Source organism: Enoplosus armatus, chromosome 21 (genome assembly GCF_043641665.1).
Source record: "Enoplosus armatus isolate fEnoArm2 chromosome 21, fEnoArm2.hap1, whole genome shotgun sequence".
In the NCBI taxonomy this organism is placed as follows: Eukaryota; Metazoa; Chordata; class Actinopteri; order Centrarchiformes; family Enoplosidae; genus Enoplosus; species Enoplosus armatus.
The window spans coordinates 13,854,072-13,879,761 of record NC_092200.1 but is presented as its reverse complement, the minus strand read 5'-3'; the positions used below and the strand labels follow the sequence as shown (position 1 = coordinate 13,879,761).

At 42.2% G+C, this 25,690-nt stretch overlaps 3 protein-coding genes across 3 annotated transcripts; 2 read left to right on the top strand and 1 right to left on the bottom strand.

The window, feature by feature from the left end:
- The first annotated feature begins 190 nt into the window (after nucleotides 1–190).
- On the top strand, nucleotides 191–8,283 carry tm9sf1 (transmembrane 9 superfamily member 1). Its single transcript, XM_070928277.1, has 9 exons — nucleotides 191–327; nucleotides 1,600–1,811; nucleotides 2,614–2,745; nucleotides 3,213–3,335; nucleotides 3,584–3,942; nucleotides 4,502–4,656; nucleotides 4,924–5,109; nucleotides 6,312–6,585; nucleotides 7,135–8,283. The coding sequence occupies exons 2-9, from the start codon at nucleotides 1,605–1,607 to the stop codon at nucleotides 7,526–7,528; spliced, it is 1,830 nt and encodes a 609-aa protein (XP_070784378.1). The 5' UTR covers nucleotides 191–327; nucleotides 1,600–1,604; the 3' UTR covers nucleotides 7,529–8,283.
- Nucleotides 8,284–9,012: 729 nt separating this feature from the next.
- nanog (nanog homeobox) lies at nucleotides 9,013–11,357 on the bottom strand. Its single transcript, XM_070928094.1, has 4 exons — nucleotides 10,952–11,357; nucleotides 9,998–10,377; nucleotides 9,763–9,906; nucleotides 9,013–9,375 (listed from the first exon to the last, which is right to left on the bottom strand). Exons 1-4 carry the CDS (start codon nucleotides 11,355–11,357, stop codon nucleotides 9,013–9,015), a joined length of 1,293 nt encoding a protein of 430 aa, XP_070784195.1.
- A 3,290-nt stretch (nucleotides 11,358–14,647) lies between these two features.
- Nucleotides 14,648–25,664, top strand: ipo4 (importin 4). Its single transcript, XM_070928093.1, has 30 exons — nucleotides 14,648–14,713; nucleotides 15,029–15,115; nucleotides 15,271–15,350; nucleotides 15,469–15,510; nucleotides 15,696–15,825; nucleotides 16,441–16,620; nucleotides 16,831–16,896; nucleotides 16,995–17,096; nucleotides 17,254–17,337; nucleotides 17,501–17,656; nucleotides 18,168–18,221; nucleotides 18,359–18,468; nucleotides 18,627–18,735; nucleotides 19,089–19,218; nucleotides 19,502–19,615; nucleotides 20,042–20,155; nucleotides 20,297–20,420; nucleotides 20,510–20,621; nucleotides 20,722–20,849; nucleotides 20,935–21,012; nucleotides 21,139–21,196; nucleotides 21,792–21,897; nucleotides 22,098–22,291; nucleotides 22,448–22,498; nucleotides 22,846–22,971; nucleotides 23,123–23,349; nucleotides 23,447–23,579; nucleotides 23,866–23,970; nucleotides 24,391–24,460; nucleotides 24,714–25,664. Exons 1-30 carry the CDS (start codon nucleotides 14,648–14,650, stop codon nucleotides 24,842–24,844), a joined length of 3,267 nt encoding a protein of 1,088 aa, XP_070784194.1. The 3' UTR covers nucleotides 24,845–25,664.
- The last annotated feature ends 26 nt before the right edge of the window (nucleotides 25,665–25,690 follow it).

The window sequence follows — 25,690 nt, the reverse complement described above, 5'->3', positions numbered from 1 at the left end:
GCCCACTCCGGAAAACTCAACCGAGTCGTCGTTATTTTTATTTTTTAAGGTGACGTGGAGTCGGACCCCCTTTTCTACACTGTCTCGTGTGTCAATAAAAGTACTTGGTGTACCCGGATATGAACGCAATGAATGCATAATACGCTGGGACATTGCATCGAGGATTCCCAAGATGTTTAGCTGTAAGTCTTTTCATTGAGCTTCAGTATCGGCTCCCACCGGGACAGAGAGGAGACTGTCGGGGCCTGGAGTCCGAGGAATCCGGCAGATAAACAGGTTTTATTGGATCTGCAGCATCGGGACTGAAGTGAAACAACAGTGATACCGGTAGTGCAGATTTATTCAACTTCTTGTCTGCAGTCATTTGCTGTGGGAGAGGGACTTTAGTGAGTCGGGGCCCGAAATGCAAATACAATGTGCCTCTTTGGAATAAAGCAGTGTTGGAGTATATTAGTTGTGTAGTTGTTTGTTTTATATGAATCAGTGAGGCCAAACGTAGTCACGTTTCCTTCCACTGAATCTGCAAGACTAATAGGATGTGCCCTGCGTTTTGTGGCACTCTGATACTTGACCTTGCTCTTCTCCAGTGCAGTAAATTGGGTAATAGTCTGTTTTAGCTATTATTTAACCCCCTAGATGTTAGTACAAAGAGTTTATAAAAAACATCACTGCTTTGGCTATAGTCTACACTCTGTGCTGTGCTGTCCAGCTGATATCATTTTGTGTTAAACCTTAAAATCTTCTTATAGAAATCGTATGAAATGAGGGTTTTTAATGACTGTCCCGCCATTAAGAAGTTCAGCTGTGATGCTACACCGAAGAGGCATAACAGGAGAGAGAGTGACTCAGAACTCTCTCAGGGGCAGTCACATTTAAATGGAAATTTGCTGTCACCAGAGCAGTCTAACTTTTCTCAAGGTTAACACTGAAAATCAGAATGATGATGCACAACACAGAATATAAATAGTTATCAACTAGATTTTAATTGCATTAAAACTGTGACATACAGACAACTCACAACATTTGACCAGTAAGGCTGACACAATTTGTACGGCGAAACTATTGCTTTTAAATACATTGTATGGGTAGATAATAAGTTTTGCGTTAAGTTTGCCTACCTGCTGCATTTACAGGCCTTTCATAAAAGAAAAAGGAAACAATGGCGCTGTGGCATCATACTCTACTGTATCATTTCACTTTCAAAATGGGTGTTAATCCATATTAGCATGTAGGTTTAGTGTACAGTATTCAAAATATGTATCAAAATGCATTGGAAACAAACTCGTAGCAGACAGATAAAAACTGACAGAGCCCCTCCCCCACCAAACTGATAAAACTGATGAAATACATTGTAATTCATTGTGGTCGCAGTGTGGCTCAGTTCTCTGAGTCTTTCTCAATTTTCTGCTGTGTTAGTTTGAACGTTGAGGGAGTGACTTTGCATAAAATCCTCCATTTATACCACTTGACATGTATATCATTACACATCAGGCTGAATGGCATGGACACAAGAGGCATACTGTAAGTCTCAGGGTAGACGGTCTAGTTTATATCACATCTGTCCCTCGTGAACTGATGAACTGTCCATCTTTGCAACAGGGGTTATGCAGTGTGGAATAGGACACCTGCCAGGTGGCTGCCAGAGGACGATGGGCCTGCACTGCGTCTTGATCCTGTGCTTGTTCTCAGGCTGGGCAGTGGGCTACAAGCAGGGGGACAACGTGACTCTCTATGTCAACAAAGTGGGCCCTTATCATAACCCCCAGGAGACATATCACTACTACACCCTGCCGGTTTGCAGCCCAGAGAAGGTCAGTCTTTGTCCTGTTTCGCTGTGAATTAATGGGCTGCTGTAATTCACAGAGGAACTGGAGATTATTTTGTCATACTAAATGTAGACACATTTCTTGTAAAACTGCTTTTCTCTGAAAGGTACTGTATCTTCATCTGGCCATGCAATTCAAATGTTGTCATTTAAGATTATTTAGAAAATGGTCCAATTAAATGGCTCTAAGATGGCATTTTTTCTGTGTCCTGAGGCCTTGGATGGATTGTCACAAAACCTATGAACACATTTTAGTTACTATAGAATGGAAAAAATGAACCTTTTATTGGAAGAAAATGGGTGGTACTGCAATAGAAATATATGAAAAAACATACTTTGACACAGTATGAAACTTTAAATAAATATAAGACACAAGGTAAAAACATAGACAATTTCATTTTGTGGGACTTATTTATCTACCTATTTGCTGTTGAGAGATTGTACCTGCCAATATAAGCTGAGGTTTGTCCCTTTTGTTTAAGGTTTAATTTCTGACTCATGGCTTTGAAGAAAGTCATTATTGGAAGTGTGATTGTGTATGTGGCGACCCAACTTTACAATAGCAGTAACATATTACCCATCATAATGGGATATGGTGCTTCAACACCAAGCATGATGTGATGACGTGATTGTAGCCAGCTGCTTTTTTGTTTTCAGTTTGCCTGTTATAATTACCCCATGGCTGTATGTGCTTTTGTGAAATCACCTGCACACAGAATTATGACCAACTAATGCTTTGAGCTGCTCTTTTACATTCTGTTACTTATATTGTAACACTTCTTCCTCAGGTGCATCACAAGTCCCTGAGTCTGGGAGAAGTGTTGGATGGCGACAGGATGGCAGAGTCGTTATATCACATCCGATTCAGAGAGAATGTGGAGAAAAAGACTCTCTGCAAGCTCACTCTTTCAGAGAAACAGGTGTTTATTCACACAAGACCAGGATAGTTTGAACTGAACACTTTGTATACTACCACACATCTTAGGTGGAGTTTCAAAACTCTGGGCTCAAAGGTGATTTAAACTGTTAATAATTTATTAGGTAGCTTGATTTTTATTTGATATTACTGGATGTCATAGATGTCATAATGTTCATTGGATGGTAGAGTTTGCAAGACAAGTATCATTTTATATAACTACTTTTTCAAATAATTTTGATAGTTATCATTGCGTCAAGTAAATGTTCTTTCTCTTTTTGGATTCTGGAGAAAATTGTGATTCATAGTTCATCAACACCAACAGCAGGCTCAGTGATAAGTAATGTTCTTCCCCCAACTAGTTCAATTAAATAAACACTTAAGATACAGGCCAAACTACAAGCTTTGGTCCTTTAAAACACAGGGGATGTGATGTGGGATGTGATCGTAGATGCCCTTTGTGTACGTCAGGTGGACCAGCTTCGTGAGGCCATCGAGGAGCTGTTCTACTTTGAATTCGTCCTGGATGACATTCCAATCTGGGGATTTGTGGGATACATAGAGGAGAGTGGCTTCCTACCTCACAGTCACAAGGTAAGCCTATATATTGTGCTTCTGAGGGTTTGTGGGATATGTGGAGTAGATTGGATCGTACGAGGGAGACAAAGAGAAACACAGTGTAAGTTTGTTGAAGGTTTTATCATCATGCAAAGTTCCTGTTTCAGCTGAACTACACTCACTACCAGTCTTCTTGTCTCTCACTTCCTCCTCCTCTCTCTGTTTCGTCTCTTTTTTGTTCTGCCTTTGTCTCTCTCCCTGTCCTCTTCTCTCACCTCCAAAAGGTGGGTTTGTGGACTCACCTAGACTTCAACATCGAGTTCAATGGCGACTCAGTGATCTTCGCCAATGTCTCAGTTAAAGACGTCAAGCCTGTTCCCCTGGAGGAGGGGGCGGGTGCGGTGGTGGGTGGGGTCGGGGTGGGCGGAGGCAGCCTGATGGTCACTCACACCTACAGCGTGCACTGGTTCGAATCTCCCCTTCCTCACGCCCGGAGAGCCGAGCGCCTCCGAGACTACTCGTTCTTCCCCAAAACGCTGGAGATCCACTGGCTGTCCATCATTAACTCACTGGTGCTGGTGGTGCTGCTGCTGGGCTTCGTCATCATCATCCTCATGCGGGTCCTTAAGAATGACTTTGCCAGGTTTGTCAGAGAAGGAGCTCCAGTGGTTCTTTGTGGGCTAACGTGTAGGAAACTTTATATGTCATGTCGTTAATATGAGAGGTTATACCAAATACTAAAGTCACCTTGGGGTCTGTGACATTTTTTGTCATTTTTGTAAGACTAAACAATCAGTTGATTAGTTGAAAGATATTAAACACATCAAAAATAAAAATAGGAAGTAGTTGCAGCCCTAATTCTATTTATACTAGTCTATTAGTCTATTAGTCTAGTCTATTTATACTAGCTGTGAGTAGGTAGTAAATACTCTACTTTTCCTGACTTCCATTGAAAAGGTCTTAAATAAAGGTCTCTAAACATATACATTTTGGCTTTTAAAAGTCCCATATACTCTGTTGGACATAATATTCTTGAAGACATAAATTGAATTTGAGGTGTTATCATTTCTTTGTGCACTCCTTTTCTTGTGACAAATCACCCCAGCACATATAATTCTAATAGATCAACTTTCATCTCAAGGTGAAACTCGCGTACACGATAACATCCTGGGTGAAAGCATTTTTTCCCCCTCGCCTTGCAGGTACAATGTGGAGGAGGAGGGTGGCTGTGATGATCTGGACCAGGGAGACAACGGCTGGAAGATCATACACACGGACGTCTTCAGGTTTCCCCCTTACAAAAGCCTGCTGTGTGCCGTGCTGGGGGTGGGGGCTCAGTTCCTTACCCTTGCCACAGGTGAGCGTCCATTCTCAAATACACCCGCAACAGACATGGCTAAACGTGGACACACACACACTCACAGGCCTGTTAAATTCCAAAACAGTATCAGGGACTGTCATTGTTCTGTTTGAAAATTGAGCAGACTAGTTGTGTGCAGCACCCATAGCAACAGTCTTTGTTCTGACATAACTACTCGAAACCTGATAATGGCATATACGCACAGGTCATATGGACAGACCTTCAATGCATCACTCTTAACGTGTCATTCAATCATTGCGATAGGAATCATCCTCATGGCATTGCTGGGAATGTTCAACGTGCACCGCCATGGCGCCATCAACTCCGCAGCTATCGTCCTGTACGCTCTGACCAGCTGTGTGTCGGGCTACGTGTCATGCAGCTTCTACACGCAGATCAACGGCCAGCGCTGGGTGTGGAACATCATCCTCACCTCGTCGCTCTTCTCCGGTGAGTCAGACAACAACGGTTTGGGAAAACTTATTAACTAAATTTTGGTTTGTAGGAGCAGGATCATACAGCACTCGTACATGTCCAGGTCCTTGTGTCAGTATTCATGTGCCTCTGAGTGTCTTCAAGCAAAGAGGTACCCACAATGTTTAATGTGTTATTCTGTGCGTTGGCATCCCGGCTCCACCTCTCTGATGAGGAGCAATCAATAAAGTAGCTCTATATAGCATACTTAATTTCATATCTAGTTACCTGAATCTTTTCTAAAATAAACCATGTTCATTTACTTATTAGTGTCTTCACAGTTTATGGAAACTTAATTTGTCTGTAGTGGATTCAGATAATCTCCTCTCTGCCAATAGCTGGATGTTTTTACACCCATTTATCTCCGTCCATCCTCCATCCTTGCTTAGTGTCTTCTTCATTTCCTCATGTTTCTCATCAGGACTCTCACATTTTTCCTCTCAGCATTTATGCATGAAAACTGTGAATGCAAAATTAGATAGTCAAGTCGAAGAGGGACTATTGGAAAAACAACAAATTGATACGTATGAATTTTAATTGAGGTTTTGCCTGTAGATCTACATCATGGTCTTTAAGGAGTGTTATTTTGCACTTTGTCAGGAAAAAGTTTTAACCTTTTACAGTGAAATAATTGTAAAATTACAGAAATTATTTTAAATCTAGTTATGATTTTAATCATTTGTCAATATGAACATTAGTGAGACTTTTCCTCAATGATAAATATCGTCAATGAGGGTGCTGGCTGTCACATCTCTTGTTGCTGTTATTGTTGTTCATACCGACTTTTGCTTTGAGCTTTTACTTTATCATTCAGACGAGAAGCTGAGGCCTAATAGCTTACTGATTTTCACCGTGCCATTTCTAGAGAATAAGGCGGGATAGGTAGGGGAACCTTAGTGTATTATGGCATCTCCATTAGTGTTCTGTACAATGTGATAATAATACTCTACTCAGTTAATGATTTATTAATTTACCTGTAATTCGCAGCATTCACACTGCAGGATTATTCTGTTCAGGAAGAAAATATGCTTTCTGGCACATAAAACGTCCTGGTCTTATCAAGTAATTAAGTTACGTTATATATTCATCATTAAAAACTCTGAGGCAACCTCTCTCAAAGAATGATCTGAAATGCAACAATGCCTGTTGTTTATTCTCGTGGTCATTCACTCCCACAGCTCCTCTGTTCCTCACATGGAGTGTAGTGAACTCGATCCACTGGTGGAGCGGCTCCACTCAGGCTCTGCCGGCCACCACCGTGCTCCTCCTGCTGGGCGCCTGGGTGCTGGTGGGCTTCCCGCTCACCGTCATCGGCGGTATTGTGGGAAAGAACCGAGCTGGCAGCTTCCAAGCGCCCTGCCGCACTCGCAACATCGCCCGGCAGATCCCTACACAGCCCTGGTACAAGCACACGGCGGTACACATGGCCATCGGTGGCTTCCTGCCATTCAGGTGAGCTGTCTTCAGGAAAACGGGTGCTTTAATCGAAGTGTTTCCTCTCCATACTGTATAGTCATAGTGCTGAGAAGTGAAGGACAAAATTAACACAGTAGGTAAAAGGACAACATTTTCAGGGCTTCACTCCAAATTGCAATACATTTTTTGTGGAAATCTATACCTATATCTAATACCTCACTACTCAGTATTCATTTATAAAAAAAATTTGGTACATGCCACATTTTATTTTTGTCAAGAATTGTAATGTAATGTAGTTTATTGCCAAATAATAAAAACATCATTAGGACCAATTTTTTGAAAATGTATTTTTACACTTTTTAACCTTCTGTTATTTGGTGTTTGTATTAATTTGTATTATGTAGGCCCAGAATTGTTTGGATAATGTGTTAAGTCTACTATCTACTATCTGCAGTTAAAGTCATCTGTACTATTGATTATTATTCTAAGCATGTATAAACCCCAATGGAAAAAACGATGAATGAAGCCTCTTGAATGTAATTTTCTACACACTCATTCCTCCTGTCTGCCAATTTCCTCCCTCAGTGCCATCTCAGTGGAGCTGTACTACATCTTTGCCACCGTCTGGGGTAGAGAGCACTATACCCTCTATGGCATCCTGCTGTGTGTCTTCGCCATCCTCCTCTCAGTGGGTGCCTGCATCTCTGTGGCGCTCACCTACTTCCTGCTGTCTGGCGAGGACTACCGGTGGTGGTGGCGGAGCGTACTTAGCACTGGCTCCACCGGCCTCTTCATTTTCGTCTACTCTGTTTTCTACTACCGGAACCGATCCTCTATGAGCGGCCTGGTGCAGAGCACTGAGTTCTTTGGTTACTCTCTGCTCACGGCGCTGGTCTTTTCACTAATGCTGGGCAGTGTGTCATTCTGGGCCTCACTGGCGTTTATTCGCTATATCTACCGTAGCCTCAAGATGGACTAGACATGAAACATGCACACACAGACACACAGGTATAAACAAACATTTCGTCTTAGCACTCATGGACAGTCCTCATTCTCCTCTCTTGCTCTTTCAGTCATACACACACACCTCCTATGGGGTTAATGGGAGGAGAAACAGGGGCCTTTACCTTGATTTGACAGGAGCTAACGATTGAACAAGAGCTGTCATTGTTGGAATAAAGGATGGATGGACAGATGAAGGGTGAGCTGGAGACGGGGATCATGTATTTAAGGATAAAATTGGATATGTCAGTACAAAGGGATGATTTTGTCGCATCAGGAGTGAATGGGTAAAATGTATGAGATACACGAGTGAATGGATTTAATCATATGATGCAGTGTGGCATCATCTGCTCTGGTTCCTACTTCATGGTTTGTCAGGGCTCAGCAGGATCTACACATTATTTCCCACATTGCACTGGTTACCCACTGAGACAGCTGACTCATACCGTAGTTTTCATTGATTATGCTGCAGTGCAAGTGTTATTACTTATACTCCCCCACACATACAATTGTGGCAGCCTATTCCAATATAATAGAATGTTTTGCACTGGTCCTGTCAAGCCCCACATGGCCCTGCAGTGGATCAGAGCAACGATGCCTTGTAGATTGAAGAGCTGTTGCAAAATGTTGGTGATGGGAGCAATGTTATCATTGTATTCTATTGTCACCATTGACTGTGATTTTGGTTCTGATGTAAATAGTCTTTTCAATAAAATGCTTTTTAATACAATATTACAAGCAAACAACTCTAGGCTGGTTTTTCCCAGGACTTTATATTTGATGTTCCATCTACTGTACCCTTTTATAGCCAATTGCCAGGATAGCCTAAACTATGTTAACCAAAAATGCTACACTTCTGGTACTTTTGGGCATGTTGAAGTTTGAAAAATTAGTCTTGATGGCTCGAGTATAAAACATTTGACTGATTTGATTTTACTTTTGGCCACAGCCATATCAGTGATGTCAATTAACGATTCAATCACAAATTAGAGAAAAGTAATTATGTATGTTATGAAGATGTTACCATATAGTCATGCTCCCAGTAAAACACTCAATAGACAATATTTCAAGTTGCCAAAGTGAACCTGTATTTATAGAAAAAAATGCATTGAAATGGGTGCACATCAGATCTGAATCAGCACTTTGCCTTTAACAGTTCCAAAAAACAATGTGATCCAGAAAAATGTATCCAATTTGGACACATCTAGTATCACCAAGCGCAAAGAACACACCAACATACATTAAATAGTTGCATATAAAAATAAAACTTCAAGATAAAAAAGTAAAATACATTTCAACAGGAGTATGAACAAGGTATATGTACAGCCAGCCTGACAAAAAATACCTTAATTACAAACTACAGTCAGGAAACTTGAATAGAAGAGAATATTAACATGGCTGTTTGGTAACATTTATAGAAAAGCCTAAATGCGTAACAGCAACATCTACTATTGGTTGGCATTATGTATTATGGCTGTGTTTGAACGAGCTGCGGCTGTTGACAGGCTCCCCATCTTTGCTTTCAAAGCTTGTGTCGGGCCCTGTGTTATTTGCAGAGGTAGCACTGGCTGAGTTGAATGCACTAGGGTTGTATTCATAATGGCTGACGCCTGGGGGCATGGACCAGCCAGCCGCCTGGGGCCTGGTGGGCACTACAGTCTGAGGTGAGCCAGAGGACCAGGAGGGGTAGCCAGCAGATCCAGCAGCAGAGCCCATAGCAGCCAGATAGAAGGCCAGGTTCTGTGGAGAGGTCTTCTTGAAGGCTGCCTCCATCATGTGCTGGTTGTAATGCTCCTTGAGCTGGGGTGGGGCCTCTCCCTGATACTTAAAGACAAACAAGTGGATGTTAAAATTAGGATCTAATTAAGCAATGCTATCAAACGTATAGTCTCCTATCATTTGACCATGTTTCGTCTCGCCTTTAAGGCCATAACCAGACTATGGTTAGGCCTCCATTATGGACGTCTTGTTCTATGTCCAAGCCACTGTTTCTCGGTTATCAGTTAACAGGAAACCTGGGTAGGACAACACTACCTATGATCCTACTTTTAACTGCCTTACAACTTCTTTGCCTTTACCTCTTGTTCAGAATCATATGAACAGGTGTAATGTTTATAAATTTCTCAAATCCAGAAAATATGGTATAAATATAAATTGAAACCCCACTAACAAATTGTGTCATAGACACTGCCAAAAATGGGAACTACTTACAGGTGGGATATGTGAGGGAATGTTGGTGAAGACAGCTCCACGGACAGGGCTGTCTTTGTTGGTGGTGTAGCGCTCAGACACCCAGCTGGTGTCTTTCTGGTGCCTCCTTAGCTTCATCCTTCTGTTCTGAAACCAAGTCTTGACCTACAAACAAGATGAAGGAGATCTGAATGATCAGAGTGTGTGGATTAAAATTGCCATACATGTGATCCAACGACCTTCTTAAATCCCTCACCTGTTTGTAGGTCAGCCCTGTCAGTTCTGCCAGGTTCTTCATTTCAGCTGGGGTGAGGTACCTCTGCACACTGAAGCGCTGGACAAGAGCATTCATCTGACTCTCTGAGAAGGCTGCCCGGACCTTTCCTTTAGGGTTTCCAGCAGTAGTGCTTGGCTTCTTTGGGGCAGTTAAGGGTACATGTAGAGAAGTAGTGTTATTGGTACTCTCGTTCCCTGTGACAGCAAAGGTCCTTGGCTCCTCCATGAGAGAGATGGAAACATCGTCGCTGGCATCAGGGCTCCTGGTGCTTGCCTCATCCTCAAGATCTTTCTTCGCCCAGGTAGCAGGGTCGGCCTGGGGGAGACTTCCTTCTCTGCTGCTACCAGAACTCCATGAATCTAAGTGAGGGGGGGAGACAAAGTGAGCACAAGTCTGCATGGGTCAACACCGACCAGAGTCGAGCCAATCATTTGTCAAAGCATGCAACTCCTCCTGTTGTCAACAGGAGATACCGGAATCTTTATCCATACTGTGAGTCTGCTCCCAAGACTTCCTCAGGGTAGACAGTCTCCACTACAATGCATTGAAATGTTTATGCAACACGAACCTCATCCTTTACATTAATGTAAATTCGGCTCCTTATTTAAGCATATATCATACAAACCAGTTGATTGAACCAGTTTTTCTGATGTTCTCAAATTCTGTCGCGAGATGCCGCCACTTGGCGTTTGCCATGAGCACGCAGGAAAAGCAGTGGCGGGATATTTGGGGAAACCTCTTTAAATCCAAGATGGAACTGAATTTGACTTCATGGCCAATTCTGAATGAAGAAACCGTCGCTTTTAGCAGCCAACGGGGAGATGTAAGCACTGACATATGACCTTAATGTTAAATGTGGCGACTGCACCAAGGTTGTCCACTGACTTTCTCCTTTGGAAAAAGCTAGCTTAGGTCAGATATAGCTATGCATACCTGGTGAGGTGTGCGACTCCGAGTCACTGGTTGAATCGCTCCCGGCCCGCCTGGCCTCATGTGCCCGTGCGTCGTAGGCCGCCCGGTGTGGTCCGGCCAGGAGCAGACGGCCTGCCTGGGTATCACCGAGGTATACAACCCCGGAGCCCTGATAGTGACAATGGCCGTTCACGGCATGCTGCTCCGGACTGCGAGGTGGGGACTCTTCCCGGGCCCTAGCGGTGGTGGTGTAGTAGGCCTGTGTCACCCCGGCATTGTAGTTGCTCAAATCCGTGACTCCAGCTTCGCCCCAGCTGCTCAGGTTCGCCTGGTTTTGCTCGGGCCCGGGTTGGTACACGAGGCCGTAGGCGTAGGCGTGGTAAGAGGGGTTGTAGTTGTAACTTATCTGCGACTTCCAGTCTGCCATTTCTCTGGCAGTTCTGTGTTTGCGATAAAATGTACCAACGAAAGAAATACAAGATAAAGTATTGATGCCAAATGTGCTTAAAATCCAGCCGGACAAACCCGTAGGCGTGAAGTGGCAAATAAAAGCGAGGACTTGACTTGTCCAGTTAAAACAAGAGGGCCCAATTACCTTCAAAAATTGCGCGCAGCCTCTCAGAGGCTGTTTATAAAGACGTGTGTGGGTGTGGGCTAGGGTGGAGGAGGGTGTTTTGATTTGAGCCAATCTCTTTGATTCACCCTTCATGGACGGCAGGAGTGCCGTGTCATTGGCCACCTGGGTAAATTCTTTGCTTTCGAATTTTATTTTTCAGGTTCGGTGAAAGAAAATAAATTTAGAAGAGTTACTAGATACCAACCTTTTTTAATTAGCCCACTTCTTTAACACTATCACCAAGCTCGGACTAAAATGTTCAAATTATACATAGATACACTGAATATCTAGAATGACTGTATCTTTTCTTTGAGTTAGTGACGTCACAGATCAGACAAAATATAATGTCCCACATTGTTACACATGATTTTTCGTGGATTGGAATTTTGTAGAGGCTGGATCACCGAAATACTAATTATAATAATTACTCCGGAGGCCCCAAAAAGCCCCACATTGGCTGTGTGACAACAGTGGTCATTTCATTAAATGTAATTTTGTTTGGGAATATGAATGTACAATACTCAAGCATAATATCAGCTTGCATGACAAGGGACCTTAAGGTGGGTCCTGCTTCGTTGCCTCATCTTGAGGACCTGTGTTGAAGAGACTTTCATTATTTCAGCTGGTACTGTGCCTACATTATGCATATTTCATAAATTAATTTGTGTTTAATCAAATTATCAAAATTATCACACAGCACACCTTGAGTTGTGTAATATTCCAGCCTAGGAATACGGTACATAAATGCCCTCCCCCCCAGATTAATCCAGCATTTGCTTTTCCTGATGTTTATCATTCAACATCTGTTGATATTTTAGACCTGTTGACATCCTGTTTCTGTCTTTAAAAATAAAGTTTAGTCTCTTAACAAGGCTTTTGAGGCTCAGATAGGTTGTTGTTGTTTTGTGGTTGTGTTGGTTTATGGAGCACACCTTCAGCTATCAGAAGCATCTCCTATATCTTTCAATAAGGAAATTATATTGCAACTCACTGATAATACAGATCAGAATAACAGGATGTTTTCTGTGGCATCTTGAGCGTTGACATACAAAACAAACTTCCATGCCTGGATGAATATGTTGTGCAGCAAGAGATCTGTCTAAGCAGGGAAGGGTTTTTGTATACCAAACAGTTTTACATCCCCTCAACAAAATCAGCATCTACACATTAAACATAATTTAGTAACTAAAAGGGGTTGTTGAAAATAACATGCTGTCTTGTCAGCACATAAGCTTTAGTGCTTTATAAACCTTGGGCATAAGTCTGTTGACTCCCCCAATGGCGCAATTAATTTAATTTTCATGAGCTTCAGTCTCAGATCAATCGACTAAATATAGTATCTGGGTCTCAAGCATGAATAGTTTATGAACCACTAATACTCCTTCGTCAGCATTATTGTTGATGATTGAGAAGTCCAAAAATAAATCTAAGTCAGTGGACAAACTTGCTATGATGTCTTTGACAGAATATTTTGTTTGAAAGTGTCTGTGAGAGTAATAAATTTTTCCTCAAACGTGATTTAAAACACATGTAACTGTTTAATTTCTGCACATAAGTGTTCAAGGACAGAGCCTGTAGCTTCAAATCCCAACACCCATCCTGTACACTGGGTTGGACATGTAGATGCAAACTGCTTTTACCTCCATTTGCAATTCTTTTCACAAAAATGAATTAGATTAGCCTGTGCATTACCATCCAAGTAGTTGTTTGTGTTCCCCTTCCTTGGCTGTGTTGACGTGTTAATGCGTCAGTTAGTGGTGAATTGATGTGAGCACAGTGAGTCTAATGGGCACATTAGCATTTCTACTGATCTCTGCCTGGACAGGGTGTGTTTGTCTGATCTTGTATGAGCCAAAACATACAGGAGGGGGTCGATGGTGTAGGTGTGTATAGGGGGGTGGGTGAACAGGTGTGCAGTGCATTAGCATTGGAATGTGCTGAGATGACTACAGACTGGTCTTTGATGACTAGGCATACTGTACTGTATTTTGTAAGTGTATTTGTAAGGCACTGCTACTGAGGAAAAAGGCACATTTACTAGAGTAGCCATACATTTTAACATCATCATCGTAATCAATAATTGTTTGTTTGCATGTATTTTCTATTACATAAACCTTGGAAGATTGTCTTTCCCTCCTATAATAAGTCTAAATACTGATTACCCAGTAGGCGTCAGTATATCTCAAAACTGATGCTGAATTAGGCCTCCTGCTGTCCTCAAATGACAAGATACATGACGTCTTCAGTGTGCCTTTCTCGTACAGATTAGCCACTGAAGTTGTGTTACCAGTAATGGGTGCTTTGGGTGTGACATGAGAAGCCATCAGTTTCTCTTTTGTTGTCTTAAAAGTGTGCAAATGATCTCTCATGTGGCTACCTTCTCCAGCACATTTTATGGAGTCCCTTTTCCCAACTGATCTTGGCCTGCAACAGTGAGGCACCAGTCATGCAATCCTGTTCTGTAGTTTAATCAGTAATTGTGTTTTGATAGGAACCAGTGGTGGCAAATAACCTTCATGAAGTGAATTTATTGCAGTACTGTTGTATTAGATTGCATTAGTTTTAGCTAGATGCGCCTTAAAGAATTGGTAACATAGTGTATGTTTTTACAAAGTTGCACAACTTCACTAAATATACTTAATTACTTTCCACCACCTGTTTGGAATTGTTGCATCATGCCCTCCTCTCCGGTAGTAGGCGCTGTTTATTTCCATCAGACCGAAATCTCTGATGACTGTAGGTCCCTTTAACATAACTCACATGGAACTTCTGGCCGGTTCTGCTTCTGCCCCGCGTGCTGGCAGTTGAAGCATTAACGGACCAGACAGAGCAAGAGGCTAGAATCTGTCAGACTCTTCTTCTCGGCTTCATACTTCATACGTATACGACTAGTCAAGTGAATTTTCACGACAAACTCGGTAGCTAGATTAAACCTGCCCACAGAGGCGTTGTTTACATATTTGACAGGTGTAGCGTACTAGGGACACTGTTGGCAACCTCACCGCGGAAGGGCAACTCGTTAATCTGGACAGGTTTATAAGAAATATTAACGTTAACGGCCCGAACAGATTAACCGACGGTGATAGCTCTGAGCTGTCGAGATGACAGAGGAACTTGAGCAAATTCTGTCACAGCTGACACAGCCTGACAATGCAGTTATTCAGCAGGTGACGCCACAAATAACTTTGTTCAAGTTAGCGTTAGTTTGTTGGACAGACGACATGTTTGAAAACTAACGGTTATTGAATTAAGATAGTTTAGCTAACCTAAAGTTGACGTCTGGTAACCTACGGCTAACGTTAGCTAACTGTCATATTTGGTCATCATATTTAACACCACTATGTCAGTTAAGTAACAGCTGACTTAAACTTCATTGTAAAAAAGGAAAATGGGTTTGGGCTGTGATTCATTTAGCGTTAATACTGTAACGGTATTGGTGGCTGCCAGTCTGATTTAGCGAGACCTCTTTTGTTTCCTTTTAGGCCACAGCCCAGCTGAAACAGGCTTTCAAAGACCCAGCCATTATACCAGCCCTGTGTGCTGTCATGAGTGGCTCCCAAAACCCTCAGGTATTGTGTGTGTGTTTGTGTGAGTGAGCAAGCAGTGAGAGAATAGTTTTATCCTATAGGTATCTTTTCCAGAGAGTGATGGGTGTTAGCTCTTTCCCCTGTGTGCTTTCATCTATGTAAACTACTTAAAATCTTTTTCTGATTTGACCTCTTAGATTCGTCAGTCAGCTGCAGTGATGCTGAGGTTGAGAGTGAAGAAACACTGGAAGAAGATTAGCCCCAATGACAGAGAGAGGTGTGCTATTACTTTTCATGGAAGAATTTCACACAATGGTAACACCATACCCAGTTGTTACAGTAGAAATTAAGTTGAAAATGAGTTGTAATTGTGATGTTTGCCTTTATTCATACAGCCTTAAGACAGTGGTGTTGCAGGCTTTCATGCAAGAAACAGAGTAAGCTATCCAGTCCATACAGTAATAACATTTTGTTTTAAATTACCCACATTTTATTTGTTGTAAATGACATTTACACAGATAAAATGTTACCTCAAGTGTGTATTGTCATTTGTAGCTATACACAGTTGTGAAATGTTATGTGTGAATGTGCCTGAACTCTTGTATATATATCTATTTGGCAGGCACACAGTGCAGCACTCACTCTCCCAACTGTGCGCAGTGATGGTTAAACATGAGACACCAGACCGCTGGCCTGCCCTGCTGCAGCTCCTCAATCAGTCCACCAAGAGCAGCAACCCTCATGACAGACAGGTTCATGTATCCCCAAATTTTACATTTAACTGTATTTGTGCTGTAGGACCTCAAAACTATGGCTGAAAATCTCTGGACTAATTTATAAGCTGTGGCTATAGATTGGTCTTTATTGGTGATTGGCGATAGCCGTGGCTGTAGGCATTTTACTTTTCGGGTTGTCCGTCCATCCATCCCATTCTCGTGAACACAATATCTCACGCCTTGAGGGAATTTCTTCAGATTTGGCACAAACGTTGCTGCACCATGGGACGAAGCTCTCTATACATCCTCTGTACTCCTCTATAAAAATAGTCTCTAAGTGAATAGTATTTACTGGAATCATACATGTCAATATAGTGATAACTTAAAAAAAACTACACTTAATACCTTTTGTTCAATTCCTTAAGTTTTGTATACATATGAGTCTGGACAGTCATGGATGTAAACTGCAACTTGACTGGTTGGCGGAAGCATTCTACTGCGGGGCGATAATTCTAGATTGTTTTAGTTTTTCATTTTATGACTTCAGAGTTACAGTTTGTTCAGAGTCGTTTAAATAATTCAATATCCTGTTATATTGTATTATATGGTCAATAACAGCCATGGAATATCAACACTCTTCTGTCCTAACAGATTGGCCTCCTGCTGCTGAATAAGGTGATGGAGTCCAACCCTGAGCCTTTCAAGCCTCACTACTGCCAGCTGCTGCAGCTGTTTAGTGCTGTACTGCAGGACCACAACAATCCAACAGCCTTGTACTACTGCATCCTCACCCTCACAGCAATCACTGCATACACTGGCTCAGAAGAGATGGTGAGGCAGTGTTACTGTTTTAACATTGACATTTGGCAGGAACAGAGTTTTAAATGGAATCTAGGCATTCAAACCCTTACAGATGGGATAGATTTATATTTGGCGATGCATTACCTTTTGAAACATCATCGATCTATCAGTATCTAAAACATAATCATTTTGAAGAAGACATTTTTTTTATGACTCGAGTGATATTTTGCTGCCCTACAGAACCAGATGCGTTCTATCATCCCAAATCTCATTGTCGCTCTGAAACACCTCATCAAGGCAGATCAGGTAAGTTGAATTGCTGTTTCTGTTGCTAGTTAAATGTATTTAAGGGTGTGGATAAATCAGACCTGTTAAATTTATTGGTATTGTCTGTGTCTGCACAGGACCAAGCTAGCGAGGCCATGGAGGTGTTCAATGAGCTCATGGAGAGCGAGGTGTCCATCATTGTCCCTCAAGTTGCTGACGTAGTCCGCTTCTGCTTGGAGGTGCGAGCTGAATGTCTGAATTCTGTCTTTACCTCACAGTTTTGTGTTCTGAATTTTTAATTTTAATTTCTGAACTAACAAATAATGTTTGTTATCTGAGTGCTGGAAAGGTTATATATGAGATATATAACATATGTTCAATATCAATGTTTGTCAGGTGGGCAGTGACACCACACTGAGTGACTCTCTGCGGGTGAAAGCACTGTCTTGCATTGCTTTCCTCATCAAGCTGAAGAGCAAGGTAAAGTCACCCATCAGCTACTATAAATAAATGACCTGTATCTGTCCTTCAGGCTGTAATGAGTAACAAGAACAGGACAACAAATATCTACAGGCATTAACTGATAATGGTGTTCCTCGTTTTATAGAAAATCGTAATTCTCATCTTTTTCTCTACTTTGTAGACGGTGCTGAAGCAGAAGCTGCTGAACCCCATCCTGCAGGCCATTTTCCCTGTGCTGATTGCAGCTCCCCCGCCTGGTGAGCAGGACCCAGAGGATGAGGAAGATGACAGCGGAGATGGCACAGACAACGATAATCCCAAACACTGTGCTGCTCAGGTGTGGGAAAAGTTATTTGTGTTGATAAATACAATTAGGGCTGGGCAATACAGCTTAAAAATGCGTCACGATAAAATGTTTCATTTCAGTCCATCAATAATTATTGATCATTTTAAGGACCTTGAATTTAACAATTTCCTCACCGTCTGCACTAATTTTCTCACTCCATGCTGTTTCTGTTGTTGTGTCACATGTCGATGGTGCAACACACCTGTTAAATGATTGGCTGTTTGCGTGTCACTCGTAGCAACTCCATTATCAAGGAATATGATAGGCTGTTTATGAGCCAGGGTGCATTCATTATGTGCTTTCATGGCGGTTTGCATTTCGTGAAACTAAAAATTCTATTGAACAATTTTCTTATTGCTATTGATGAAGTACATATCGCCAAGGTCTTTACACAATGTGTTCTTCTGTTCTGTAACATAATGCGCTTTGCAACAACTTAGTAGATTCACTGTGGAGTTACATGGAAGATTAAACTTAATGAATTGTTTTGTTGTATTTCCAGATTATCGACACTATGGCACTCCATATGCCCCCAGAGAAACTGTTTCAACAACTGGTAAGTCATCTAGATGTCGATGTGAACAATAACAGATCTGAACATTAAGATTTTTAGTCTGGGCCTTGATTAATCTTTAAAACTGCACAACTAGTTGAGTCTTATTACTCAGGGCATTCCTGTGTCTTGTGTTTTAGATGCCCCTCACTCAGGCCTGCCTTGCCAGTGAAAACCCCTATGAGAGGAAAGGGGGTCTCATGTGTCTTGCTGTGCTGGCTGAAGGATGTGCTGACCACATACGCACCAAGTACGTCCACTTGACACTGAAGACGTTTTTTTGCCCTTTTTAAATTCATGTATTTTTCTCAGAGGACCTATTTTCTCTGTGAGGAGTGGTCTGTTGGCTGACTAATAACAATCAGCGGGATGTGAGTGTATTCACCTTTTTGTCTGTATCTGTGTCAGGATGCTGTCGTCAGTGCTGCAGACAGTGTGCCAGAGCCTTTCTGACAGTAATCAGGTGGTGCGCAGTGCCAGCCTTTTTGCCCTGGGGCAGTTCTCTGAACATCTGCAGGTGAGTCAACACACACATCACAGCAACACATTCAATGGTACATACAGTTTTTTTCTGTGCTTACACTTGAACACTTTGCTTTTAAGAGTTTTTGAGATTATACTTTTAATAAAGAGTTTATAAATAGATATTGTTATTATTTTTGAATTGGTTGAATGCTCACAGTTCAGACTTGGAACTTTGTATGTAGGAGAGGATATTAAAGTACAATATTGCATCTGTTAGCATTGGCTCACTTTGAAGAGTACTTCTTACTTAGTTTTACAAATATAAGTGCACCTGTAAATCTGTAGTTTTACAGAATACAAGACATTTTATTATTATGATAAAAAAAATCCACCTATTCTTCCCAGCCTGAAGTGAGCAAGTACTGTGCAGAGTTGATGCCTTTGCTGCTGGGCTACCTTTCATCCTTGAACCAGGCCAAGGTCGGCCATGTCACTAAGGCCTTTTATGCCCTAGAGAACTTCATGGAGAATCTAGGTAAGCTGAAAAAAAGGTTCATGCAGTAATTGACACAGTGCAAGAGGAAACACCTCTACAAACATTAACTTTCCCAACAGTAATTAAAAAAGACACACACTTTCCAATGAACCATTAAATTATAATAAACGAAACAACAAACTATAAATAATCCAAACTTTATTTGATCTATTTAGCTAATTCGGTCTTAAAAATCTTCTATCATACAATGTAATTGTATTATTATCCATGATTTATCCTGATTTAGTTACAGGATCTACATGCTGTCTTTTTTGCTAAACAGGAGCAGATATTGAGCCCTACCTGCCCACCCTGATGGACACCATGTTGTCTGCCCTCAACAATACTGAAAGCCTCAAGATAAAAGAGCTTGCTGTGTCCGCCATAGGTGCCATAGGTAAGAAGCTGTCAAAGACATGCTCAAGAAAACAATCAGTCTATTTTTCTGGCTTACTATATAATCTAAAGGTTAAGCTTAACTTTACAAAGCTTAACAAATTCAATCCCTAAAAAAACACATGAAGATTGTCACAGTCAACATAATTGTATAACATATAGTTATAACTTGCAAGTCTATAGGTTAATTTAGCTTAGGGAGAGTATTTCTGATGTGGAGGGCTGAGAGAGAGAACAGTTTTACATTTTAGCCAAAGGGCTAAAGGGCTGAAGGGGTGCTAATCAATAAAACCATCAAGTAGGGTTATTGGTGTAACATCAGTCTGCAAACACTTCCACTATGACACAAGCTTTCAAAAAAAATGTTGTTACTGCTTGGTTTGAGGTGAAGTGACCCAAACCCCATTGTGAATCACTGTCTTATCAGCCAATGCTGCCAAGGAGCTGCTGGTCCCCTACTTCCCTCCAGTCATTGAAAGCTTGAAGGGCTTCCTGACTACCACCACAGAGGAAATGAGGTCTCTGCAAACTCAGTCTTTGGGTAGGTAAATCCTAGAGATTTTCAGGATTAATTGTCAGGATTAAACAGAATATAGTAGTAGTTTCTGTTTAACACTTTTAAGGCAACAAAAAATTTTGCATCTCACTTAACATGTTGTTCATCTTTTGCTGTTGCTGTTAGATACTCTCTCTGTGCTGGCCCGTACCATCGGCAAAGATGTCTTCAGTCCTCTTGCTGCCGAGTGTGTTCGGCTGGGCCTCAACCTCACTGACACCATTGATGACCCTGACTTGAGACGCTGCACGTATGTAACTTAGTATGTGTGAATGAAATGGACAGAAAAAAAATATACATATTATACACATCACATCTCTCTGTACTTCCCTCTATCAGGTACAGCCTATACTCTGCTGTATCCACAGTCAGCCCAGACTGCCTGACTCCTCACCTCACCGCCATTACAACAGTCATGCTGCTCGCCCTCAAGTCCAACGAAGGCATTACGGTATAAAGCATACAAACAACACTCTGAAACCTACACGGCAATCATAATCCAAATAACAACACAGAATTTCACTTTTCATCCTCCTCTCTCGTCTCTTCAGGCACACCTTGAAGAAGACAAGACATTTGTCCTGCTGGATGACGATGATGATGACGACAACGAAGAAGAAAAAGATGAGGTGGATTTCCTGGAAGATGAGGCTGAGACAGATGTCCATGATGTTGCAGGGTAGGGGCCACACATACGTATACACATACTCATGCATGTATATTTACTCTCACTCTGTCTGAGACTTCGTCTATCCATCTCTCAGCTTCAGTGTGGAAAACGCATACATTGATGAGAAGGAGGATGCCTGTGATGCACTGGGGGAGATTGCCTTCAGCACTGGGTAACACAGCCATCAGTCATTATTATCAGTAGATAATTTTGTCAGATAAGCCTGCAATACTAACTTTATGTCAGATATTTCTTGTGTGCGTGTTTTAACTGGCGTTGCTGTGGTTTCTCCTGACAGCGCTGCCTTCCAGCCTTTCCTGGAGTCCAGCTTCCAGCAGGTGTATGAGATGAGAGATGTAAGTCTCCGTGGCTGGCTGGTCGGCCCAATCCTCCCTCTTTGTCTAATGTGCTGTGAAGGGCACTCTGTGGTCTGTATTTGTGCATACATTGTGTCTCCGCGGATTTGTGTCTGTTTATAAATGGAATGTGAATTTCCAATTTTCCTTCTTGTCCATTCTTCATGATGGAAAGAAAACTGGATGGAATTGGTGATCAGATTTGGTTTAGTACCATCAACAGCCCACAAGAAGGTTAAAGACACTGTGTAAATTGTGGCTAATAAATAACAGCAAAACCTACCCAAAACAAAACAAAACATGTTGATATGGAGGTAGCACAGATGCAGAGACAGTGCTCCTCTGCTGAGTGACAAATCCATTTTTTTCACCTCACAGCAAGAAGTTTCTGGGTTTAAAACGAGCTAGTCTTTTGAGTTCTTTCTCTTGTGTTTGCGTGGGTTTCCTCCGTCCTCAAAAGACATGCTCGTTAGATGAATACCCCTGCCATCGGCATTGACCAAGGCTCTGACCTCGGAGCTGGAGTTCTGTGTGTGTTATGTCTATGCAACACATTGTGCTGTAACTTGAAGCTTTTTTCTCCCTCCCGCCCTAGTTTCCCCATGAGGACGTCCGCAGGGCAGCATTTGGAGCCATGGGCCAGTTTTGTCGAGCTCAGCACCAAGTGTGGAAGGAGAATCCCACTGAGGCCAACCACCATGGTAAAGCCTCTCTTCCCAGGAACTCTACTGTTATTATTTTCTAGGAAATACAGAAAGGGGCAGTGCTGCTTTCTGCTGCTATTATTGAACAACATCAAGGGAGAAATAACAATTGGGCTCTGAGCAGATATAAAGTATACTGTAAGCTAATTTGACCTTTATTCCTCCTCCTTCCTGTACATCTTGTGTCCCTCCCACAGCCCTGCTGAAGTTGTTGGATGTAGTGCTTCCATGTTTTGTGGAAACGGTGCGAAAAGATCATGAGCGCCAGGTTGTGATGGGCGTCCTGGAAACCATGAACAATGTCATCAAGTCCTGCAAGGAGGAGGTTTTCAAAAACCCCTTACGCCTAAAGGAGCTCAGCTATGTCATCCGTGATGTGCTCAAGAAAAAGGTGAGAAGAGGGGAGACTGATCGGGATGGGGAGAGGGCGTTATCTGATAGAGCTAAGGTCACTCAAATAGTTTCACATAAATGATATTTCCTAGGTGGAAGGTGTCTCAGTAACCCACCACCTTTGTTTTTCTCTCTTCTCTCTCTGTTTGTTCAGACTGTTTGTCAGGACGGTGGTGGTGATGAAGCTGATGATGAAGACCAACAGGTTGGCTGTCCTGTCACTGCATATCAGTCACAGTCATGAACATTAAAGTCCATCAACACACATACAAGTGATCTATTCTCGAGTGTCACTAAATCAGAAGTATTTTATATAATGGATATCTATATGTTGATTCATTCCTATGAAGCTGAATGGACAGAACACAGCAGTGTTAATGCAAGGGTTTAATTTCTTCTTCTTAAAAGCGTATGCCCTCACATTATACTGACAGTCAAAATACAAACATCCACCAAACTGCAGGCAGTATACATTCGAAGAATTCTAGATATTGAATCAGAGGCTTCTTTTTTTACCCATTATTTCATCACTGTCCATTTACTCGGGGTCAGGCGGAGTATGATGCCATGCTTCAGGAGTTTGCCGGGGAGGGAATTCCCCTGCTGGCCTCTTCTGTGCCCGCAGACAACTTTGCCCCTTTCCTCAACGACCTGCTGCCTCTCATCATGAGCAAAGCTGTGAGTCTGGAGCCACTGACATGAGTTCAACAGAAGGCTATGTACTCAACACATTTTGGTTGTTTGAAAAGGTGTATTGTCACAAAGTAATGCTTTTTATGTGTCATTTGTTCAGTATCACATTCTTTTGTTTTCTTTCTCCCTCCAAAAGAAACCCACGTGCACAGTGGCAGATCGGTCCTTCTCTGTGGGTACAATTGGAGAAATCCTGCAGGCCCTTGTGAGCGTGCCTGGGGGTCGGGGAGTGGCAGGCCGATTGTCCAATCGCTTGCTTCCTGTGCTGGTAGGTGGAGTGAGGGACAGTGATCCTGAGGTTCGCAACAACAGCGTGTTTGGACTGGGATGTCTGGCCCAGGCGGCTGGACCGATCGTTGTATCGTATCCTTCTTATTTGTGTGTGTGGATGTGTGTTGTGTTTTAGCGCACAATTTTCAAAAATAAACACACAGTTGTTCCTTAGTGAAATGTGTTCCAGAGACTATCCCATGATGCTTTCTGTGTTTTCCAACCTGCTGTCCAAAGAGTCAGACCTCAGGGTGATTGACAACCTGTGCGCCGCCCTCTGCAGGATGATTATGAGCAACGTGGAGGCTGTCCCTCTGGAGCAGGTATATTTACAGCTTGCACCTCTCAACCAACTAATTTTCACCAACAGTAAATTCACTACAAATTCTAGTAACAGAATTTGCACCCTGTGCTTGTGTGCAGTATAAAGTGTGTGTGTGTGTGTGTGTGTGTGTGTGTGTGTGTGTGTGTGTGTGTGTGTGTGTGTGTGTGTGTGTGTGTGTGTGTGTGTGTGTGTGTGTGTGTGTGTGTGTGTGTGTGTGTGTGTGTGTGTGTGTGTGTGTGTGTGTAGGTAGTTCAGTGGAATCACAAGGTGTGCTCTCTTAACAGGTTGTGCCTGCCCTGGTGGCTCATCTTCCCCTCAAAGAGGACATGGAGGAGAACAAGACGGTGTTCAGCTGCCTGGCTATGCTCTACACACACAGTCCTGCTCTGGTACAGTACCAACAGCATTTACTCCCGGTGATACTGTATAGCGGTGATATCTCATGACGTTGAGATTTTCTTAGTAAAACAAAGACGTTAGACACAAACACAATACATTATTAATGCTGGAGCAGCCGTTCAAATGTTAAGAATGATACCAACATATGCTTTGTATGGCCCACTATCAGGCCAGTCATTTTTTATTACAGTTTATGTTTTATACAGTATAACTACAACACATTATGCATGCATACAGCACATTTCAGCTCTCTAAATCATACAATCCTGCATAATTTCTACAAACGTTGCAATTTAACTAAGACATAGAGATGATAACAGGATGCACAAACCTAAATATTTGATTCAGAACAATCAGTTTTAACAAACATCCTGAAAGTTGTGGTGTCTCAGACTTTTTTTCCTTTTCAGGTTGTGAAGCTAATGAAGCCCATAGTTGCTGCTTCCAGTCATGTCCTTGGCAACAAGAACGTTGATGAAGGTGAAGATTTCTTTGGTAATGGCCTGTTTACTTCGATTGCACTGGAAGGCCACTTGAAGCGTTCCAGCTATTTGTGCATCTTAAGAACAAAGCAAAAACATAGTGCCGCTGACACACTCCTCTCCCCTCATTGAGTATCCCCAGTCGGTCCCTGCACAGCACTCTTATCGGCATTTTGTTGTTACGTTGCTGTTAATCTATCTTCAGTGTTTTCCTGTCATCCCTAAACTCTTGTTTTGTCCTTCCTCTGCAGACACCCAGACCACTTTGGCCATGCTGATGAAAGAGTTTGCTCAGCACCACTCTGCAGACTTCCAAGCAGCTGTGACCTCACTTCCTGGAGAGCAGCAGGCCAAACTTAGCGCAGCCATCTCTGCCTCGTAGCCCACACACATCCTTCCACTCTTGCGTGAAAGCCAGCAAAAACAATGAATCTTTATACTGTAGGTGGAAAATGGGACAGTTATTTGAGACATCTCCCTAACAGGATCTAAAAACAGCACTTCAACCATTCTAAAATAGTTATTGTCACAATTGGCAGTCATCCCTCAGAGCATTACCTTTTTAATTTATTTTCTTATATGCATGCTATGTTGAAGTTTTATTATTTTAAAAGTTACGATTTAACATCCTGTTTTGTTACCATTGTATTTTGTTTCCCTGTTATTTCTGTTAAGTGCTGCTGTCCCCTTTTAGCCGCTTTTTGACAGACTTCTGGCTTTTCTATCTGAGTGTGAAGCAATGAATTTGATCTCCTTATAAATGTAATTTTTCATTCCCATCTCCCAGTGCAAGTCAGTGAACTGTGAACCGTGTTGCCCTCCTCAGAGATTTATCTGCTGCGTACAAAGGGGTTTCTCTAATGGGCCAAAACTGCAGCTGTTGTGTTAATACAGCAGTGAGAACCCCCAGAGCTCACTGACAAACTGGAAATACTGAGCTAATAGGCCACACTCAAAAAAACAGCACTTACAATACCCTGCATACACTGTGTTAGTGCTCATAGCAGCTCAGCCTGTGACTGTATGAACCTGAACCAGTCCGTCTGTCGGTGATAGTTCTGGTCAGTCTGTTAAACGGTTTCCTACAAGACATATTTGACAAGTGCAAGAGATTTTTACAATCAAAAAAATAACACGAACCACTCAAGCTCGCCTCACTGTGGAAAGAGAAACTGACAGCACATAGGATCCTCTAAATAAATGCGGACTTTTGAGAGTTAAAAGTGTG

Coding starts and splice junctions, on each gene's coding strand:
- tm9sf1 (XM_070928277.1), top strand. CDS start 1,605: ATGCAGTGTGGAATAGGACACCTGCCAGGTGGCTGCCAGAGGACGATG. Junction 4,657..4,923: donor GTTCCTTACCCTTGCCACAG/GTGAGCGTCCAT, acceptor TCATTGCGATAG/GAATCATCCTCATGGCATTG. Junction 5,110..6,311: donor CACCTCGTCGCTCTTCTCCG/GTGAGTCAGACA, acceptor TCACTCCCACAG/CTCCTCTGTTCCTCACATGG.
- nanog (XM_070928094.1), bottom strand. CDS start 11,357: ATGGCAGACTGGAAGTCGCAGATAAGTTACAACTACAACCCCTCTTAC. Junction 9,907..9,997: donor CAGGGCTGACCTACAAACAG/GTGAGGGATTTA, acceptor TCTTGTTTGTAG/GTCAAGACTTGGTTTCAGAA. Junction 9,376..9,762: donor TTCCCTCACATATCCCACCT/GTAAGTAGTTCC, acceptor TTTGTCTTTAAG/TATCAGGGAGAGGCCCCACC.
- ipo4 (XM_070928093.1), top strand. CDS start 14,648: ATGACAGAGGAACTTGAGCAAATTCTGTCACAGCTGACACAGCCTGAC. Junction 17,338..17,500: donor TCATCAAGCTGAAGAGCAAG/GTAAAGTCACCC, acceptor TCTACTTTGTAG/ACGGTGCTGAAGCAGAAGCT. Junction 18,469..18,626: donor GCTGACCACATACGCACCAA/GTACGTCCACTT, acceptor TATCTGTGTCAG/GATGCTGTCGTCAGTGCTGC.